The sequence below is a fragment of the Azolla caroliniana genome, unplaced genomic scaffold (assembly GCF_043228905.1).
Source record: "Azolla caroliniana isolate FFs.n. ecotype wild unplaced genomic scaffold, voAzoCaro1.0.p SCAF_877, whole genome shotgun sequence".
NCBI lineage: Eukaryota > Viridiplantae > Streptophyta > Polypodiopsida > Salviniales > Salviniaceae > Azolla > Azolla caroliniana.
Window position 1 is genome coordinate 1,734 of NW_028231312.1, and position 6,997 is coordinate 8,730.

The 6,997-nt window shown below is 38.6% G+C and overlaps 1 protein-coding gene across 1 annotated transcript; it reads left to right on the forward strand.

Annotated features, from left to right (window-relative positions):
• Window positions 1–1,277: 1,277 nt before the first annotated feature.
• LOC147847546 (F-box protein SKIP8-like) lies at window positions 1,278–6,783 on the forward strand. The gene is made up of 4 exons (XM_087339061.1): window positions 1,278–1,545; window positions 2,322–2,477; window positions 6,054–6,250; window positions 6,449–6,783. Exons 1-4 carry the CDS (start codon window positions 1,378–1,380, stop codon window positions 6,702–6,704), a joined length of 777 nt encoding a protein of 258 aa, XP_087195187.1. The 5' UTR covers window positions 1,278–1,377; the 3' UTR covers window positions 6,705–6,783.
• Window positions 6,784–6,997: the final 214 nt, after the last annotated feature.

A 6,997-nucleotide genomic window follows, 5' to 3' on the forward strand; every position in this document is an offset into this window, starting at 1 on the left:
TGTACAAAGTGAAATGAAAACATTCATATTTAATTGGAAGGCATGATCACACAATGAAATTTCTATGAGGATTTTTCAAATGAGGTAGTAAGCTATATAGACACAATCATCGTGGAGGAGTAGGGCTACAATTGTGAGTAGGCTACGGTTGTGTGATACAAACCTAGTTAAGGTGTGAGTGTGTTTTTAAGTGGAAAAGGATAGGTAGACAGACATACCTACAACAACAAATATCGAAACTTTTGAGGGAATAAGAAAGCAATGGAACACGTGTTCCCATCTCTCTTATGGTCGATGATTTTATGTTATGTGCATACAAAGATTCCCATGGGGGGCTTCACGACAAGTTTGACGCCTCGTTCTATACCCTAGAGTTTTCTATAAAGAAAAACTAATAGACAGGTGAAAGAAAATTGGATATATTTCGTCAGAGAATCGTTGAAGCCATAACTTTATTTACCGCAACAAGTGGTGCTACATGAACATAATATTTTCAGCTAGGCACCAGTCGTGCATCATTATCTAAAACAAGGAAAAAGTTCATGGCTCAAAACCCAAATCTGAATGCAAGAAGAACACTAATGGCACGTTTTTAAATTTGATTTTCCGGAGATTCACGAGCCACCGCCGAGCCTACAAAAAAAAGACAGTGTCCAGACAGGGGCATGATCATATATAAGTCTGAGCCATCTCCTGGAGAAATGAAGAGCTCCTGACAGGAGGCCGACAAAAGCACAAGGCACGGGACGGGTTTCATGGCAAGAAGAATCACGACACCGTTGGGCGCCATTTTCTCGTGACCATGTCACCGAGTGGCCGGGAGTCCGAACCTAAGGGAGAATACCGAACCAAAAAGGGAAGCAGAAATTTGAGAGTCTCATAAATTCCCCGAACCTAACCGAGCCCGAACCTAAGACGCGGACCGAAGCAAAGGCAAGGCGAAGGCGACACTTCTATTCTATAAGTCTGTGTATGTATTATTTGTATGTTATTGAATCCCGAACTGTATCGCGAGCCCGAGCCTGAATCCGAACCTAAAGAAGAAGAACCGAACCGAAAACAAGAAACGCGACCCAGGCGACGCACAGAACTGTGTCGCGAGCCCGAGCCTGAATTACACAGAAGTGCGGGTATGTATGTTATTGAAACCCGAACTGTGTCGCGAGGCCGAGCCTGAAACCGAACCTAAAGAGGAAGAACCGAACCGAAAACAAGAAACGCGACCATGCGATCGATGCACGAGAGTTCCTTTCGATTTTCCTTCGCTGAGGGATGTCTGAGAAGACGACCATGTGGTGCTCCCACGGGACGAGCAGAAGAAGCTTCCATGGTCGCTGCACAGAAACTCAGTCGGGAAATTAGGGTTCCCTCCCTGCGATGGGAGCTTTCTCTGTTCTGGCCCCCTCTGCCATATCTGTCCCCGTCTTCTTCCTCGTCTACCTCCTCGTGAGAAACCGAAGGAACTTATTCTTGAAGCCCGATATTCCACACTCCCCTGAAGTAAAGATCTCAGAAGAAGCGGACGATTTTCAGCTTCAGAAACAGGTATTTTCCTTCTCTTCTTCTTCTTCTTCATCATCATCATCATCATCATCATTTTGTTTCCCTTTTTCTTTTACACTTTCTCCTTGCTACGCCTACAGAAACAGGAAGTTTCTTCTTCATCGATCAGATTATATCTTTTTTTCTCCCCCGCTTCTTCTTTCTCATTCTTTCAGCTTCAGAAACATGTATTTCCTTATTTTCTTTTGTATGGATGTATCTTTTGACAGTTTAGAACTCCCCGAAACAGACATTATTTCGTTCCCTTTCTTCTTCCCCCTTCTCGGTCTATAACTTACACTTCGTAGTTCAAAGATTTTGTTTAGGGGATATTTATTCTGTTTGTATTCGTCTTCATCCTCTTAGATGTCTTTCTATTTTACTTCGTCCTTGTTCAGGTTCAAAGCGAGTATCTTCGTGTTCTTCAGTTTTCTCTGTCAAGAGCTTTGGAAAGAAGTATATTATTTCTGTTTTCTTCATCATCCTCATCCTCATCTCCGTCTGATTTATTTCTATTTCTCCTTCTTCTTCCTTTTTTCCTCGTGTTGACAAGTTTCTTTTTCACTGTCTAGAGCTTCAGAAAGAGGTATATTGTTCTCGTTCTTCTTACTTTTTACAGTCCTGAGATTCAGAGAGGCATTTTTTTTAATTATCAAGATCGTTTTCATTATCATCATCACCATCTTCTTCATCTTGTCCTTTTTCCTGCCTAGAACTTCTTTTCCATAATTATGTTCATTATTCTTCATTTTCATTTTCACTTTCTTCCTTCTTTGCAGTCTGGAGCTTCCATTATGGAGCAGCTTGTACCAGAGATAACACAACACATGCTTAGTTACCTAGATTATCGAAGTCTTTGCAATGTTTCCATGACAAATTCTTGCATGAGTGGAGTAGCTAATGACGATAGCATATGGAAGGCGTTATTTCACAAGGTACATTTTGCTTTGTGTATGTATGAGAGAGGTTAAAATCCATTGGAGGCTACCCAAAGAGACAAATACAAGTAGCTTCTGATCTGATTGTCCATGCTGGAAAATAAACGATACCAGGTCTCCTAAAAATTAATGACAATGAACTCATTGTATAAGATGGGTTTGCCATTCACAGTGATTCTTGGGGTAGTATTACAAGCATGAATTGCATAACGAGTATGTATGTGAAGAGTAATGATAAGGGGACACATTGTTCAAACTTCAGATTGGTTTTAATGGAGATGAAATGATGGAGCATTTATCTGTGTTTAGGTAACTATGGGAAACTCAGAGATGGTTGAAGGGTACATGGACCATGTAGCTTTGTACTCTTGGTCTCCATTGCTGTGAATGTGATTCTCTGCCCACTTGAATGCATGGGTGTATGTAATGTGTTGCGTGAGAGGCAGAGGTGCCAATGAAAGATAGCTGCCTCAACGTTTTTAACAACAGAGGAATATGTGTTTTGGAAATTGGAATGCCTCCCTTATGATGCTGTTAGGCATGATTTTTAGAGTCTCATACAAAGTTGTACTTAGCTTTCAAGAACTTCTAACTAGAAAGTAAACTATCACCAGTGATGTTTGCATTACTTGACCAGGAAAAAATTAATAAAAGATCAGAACATCGAAATTTGATATCTAGCTTGGTGGTTCTTTATTTCAGCTTATACATTTTCTTTTCCTTATACCATTCTAAAAGCCCTTGCATACATGGTTAGGAAAAATTCTTTGTAATGGTTGCTAGTCCCATCTGTCTTCTTAAGCACAGGAGTGTCCTTAAGTCTTAAGAAATTACGTGAACAATATGTGGCTCCACCCTCCTTTCCAGCAAGGGAGATGTATCTTGTAACACTCTCTGCTATAGGTCATTTCTTCCTCTTGATGACCTTAAAAATCATCTCTCTCTCTCTCTCTCTTTGCATTGATATTTTTTCCCTCATTTGAACATGATCTCTTTGTTTTTCGTGGTTTAGGCTGTACTTTTTGTTCTTTTTCTGTAGATTTATTTCCTAGACATGATTTTTTTATTGTTCCTCTTTGTTTTAGATAATCTAGGATTTTGGGGTTTCTGATATATTGTGATGTTCTTTCTCCATTTTACTGTGCTATCTAACAAGTGATCAAAGACCTACATCCGAGGACCTCATAGTCTTTGGAACACATACAGTAACTAGGAGATCCTCTCCTTGCCAAGCCAATAAAATCAATGGAACCTTCAAGATTAAATGAGGGGTTCTGATTATGTTCTTTTCCCTCCAAGAGTGGCAAATTTATTGCGAGGAGTAAAACGAGGAATTGCCCCATGGGTACTCAACACAGGCTTGAGCTTCCAGAACTAAAATATGCTGCTATGCTCAGCTAGAGGAAAAGTGAAATGCCTACTTTGTGTGTAGGAAACAATAGCAGAAAAACAGAAGAAAGGCCACTCAAAATACCATCATCCTTGCAAATGAAATAGGATGACTACAAGGAATGAAGAGTTGGGAACCCAACCCGTTCATGTGCACAGGTCACGAAGCAAAGGAATTTACAATGGAACATATATGACATGCATGGTTGAGCTTAGATGAAATGCGGTTGGTTTTCCTGTACAAGCATGATGATTGGAAACCTTGAGCAAGCATGTCGGAGCTCATTGCATCCAACCCAAATCTTAAAGGGCAGATTGAGTTCAGGAAGATATTCCAATTCCTTGAGTTTGAAGAAGCAATAAAGGACATGCAAGAATATCTCTAGGAATATCGGCCTTTGAGGGCTGCATGTGCTGAACGGTGAATTTATAACGAGTATACAACGAATGACCAAAACTAAACCCTAAACTGTGGAAGGAGGTTCCCCCAAGAGAGGATCTTTGCTGGTGGCATTCGGTGTCATGCTCACTGTATGGTAAGGATGTTCAGAGAGGGATTATCATTAAAAGGGAGTGGACTCGTAGCCTGCTCACTGGATGGTAAGAATATCCAGAGAGGGTTTATCATTGAAAGGGAGTGCATCCTTAGAACACTCACTGGATGGCAAGGTTATTCAGAGAGGGTTTATCATTAAAACGGATGGCACTCTTTGCCTGCCCATTTATACCTCAGTTTAGTGTTTAAGTGATGTTATTTAGCTCCCGACCTAATATTGTGATTTTATGTCTCAATACTGTGACTTTTTATTATTGTAATATTGTGACTCTATATGTCACAGTATTATGTATAGATGCACACACCTGGGATTGGTGTGTGCTCCTCTTGCTTATTTACTACTAGCCCTCTAACCGTTTCTCAATGGCCATGCAATGTTGTCTGGCTTGATTTCAAGAGTTCTGGGGGAGGAATTAAGAATAAAATGATTATTAAATAATGTCGTAAAAGAACAAAGTAACACCACCATTTTTTTAATAGAGGGGTGTTTTAAAGCTCAAAACAAAGTATAGAAGGATGTATAGAGGGTATTGAATGTGTCCTATCTTTTCAATTTCTTGAGGTTTGAACCATCGTGCAACAGAAGAATCGCGCCTTATGTCGGAGAATTTTACGGACTTTTTATGTTACTTCTGGGAAACAGGCACCAATTCAACCTTGGTGGGGCATCAGTTAGACAAATTTGTGTAAGTTATAAAAATGATCTGATCAGCTAACCCCACTAATATGAAATGGAAGGAGGAAGTTGACCAACATGTATAGAGGAATGTGTGGTTGCTACTTCTCTTCTGAATATCCATTATCTTTGGCGATGGCTGTGACCTTGACTTATGTAATCTTGTACAAGAGAAAAAAAGATCTAGCATGAGAATTATCCTCGAAAAGAGTATCAATTAAAAATAGTAATAAGATGATATAGAAAGAATGGTTCACACACAAGATTTACTATTTTTGTGATGCATGGTTATTTAGGAATAGCAATTAGGGCATTCCTAGACTCCTAAAGGAAATAATTAAGGGTTTAGAGGGATTGTGAGTCTCTCCATTGAACACAGGAGGGTGAGGCATCATTACCGACACCTTGGTTGGAAACAATGAGAAAACATAAACAATAGTCTATTTTAAATTCACAAGCATTCGTGAGTTATCTAATATATATATGATGCACTCATATTTACTTATATCAAAATAGTTAAAACATCCTACCAAACACATACATATATATGTGGTATATGTATATTTGTGTGATACATCACATACTATACACTGAGTCAGATTCCTAGATTGTTCTCTTCATATTCCATTGCTTATCTAGTAACTATTGCTAGAAGCAAAGACAAAACATGAAGAATTGAACCAACCATAGTAAGATATACAACAATGCCTAAATGGAGAACCTGGAGAAAGTTATAAAAATAAGCTTTAATTTTTTCCACCTGGAAACCGACTGGGGCAATTTGACTTTATACATATATTATAATGGTTAATTATTGATAGGATATATTTTATATTTATGTACTGTTGACTTGAGTCCCAAGGAAATCAATTGGTTTTAGTCATACTTGTTCGTCAGGTGAGAAGAAAAAGACACTTCCAACACTTGTTTTTCTGTATATGTTCTTATGCAGGACTTCACTGTAGAACAGAGCTGTGTACTGACACCAGATGGCTGGAAAGCTCACTATGCTGTCACCAAAGCTGTGCTAGAAGCTGATAGAAATTTCTACAAGTATTTTCAAATGAAGTCCATAAAGGGAATGAATCGACTTTGGTTGAATTCAGACTACATCAAATGTATACATCCAAATGGGGAACTTCTATGCGGGTAGAAAAGATAACAAAATAATTATTATAGAGAAGATTATCACCAATCTAATTTAGTGTGAAACACTACATTTTCAGAACTTTTTTGGTTTTTTCTCAGTATACCCTTAAATTACCCAAAGTTGCCAGAGTTAGGGGTAATTTGGTGTGATCCCTCATTTTAATCATATCTAATTTTATTTGGTGATGTTAAATTTAGGTATGATGCTGTCATGCAACAATGGCGCACTATATTTAGCTTGAATCAAAGATTTGAGTTTGAACTTCAGGATGAGCGAGTTCGGGTCGTTGGAAAAATGGCCTGGATAACAGTAAAAGAATTTATTAATTCATCTACAGAACCATTGTTGACTACAAATGTGTTTGAATACCATTGTGACCATTGGTTCATGGTTCATCATCATAGTTCTCTACTATTGGAAGGAGGAAACATTTTTGGACCTTTGGCTAACTGAGTAACTGACATCTTTCAGTTTTGTAAGAAGGGTTTTTTGACTGATTATTTGTATAGAATACAATCACAAGTTTCTTTTGTCTGCTGTGTACTTTGTTAACAGCATGCGAATTTTCGACAAGCATGGAGGGTTGTGTATCATTTACTTTTATTTTTGTCAAGAGGAAAGGAGATTTTGCATTTGCTTTCCTCTTCCCTTGCTTCCCATGATTGTAATGGCCATTGTTTGATGGTCCATCATTCAGTTCTCTATAATTGGAGGGAGAGAAGCTAGATCTTAAACCTTTCATTCAG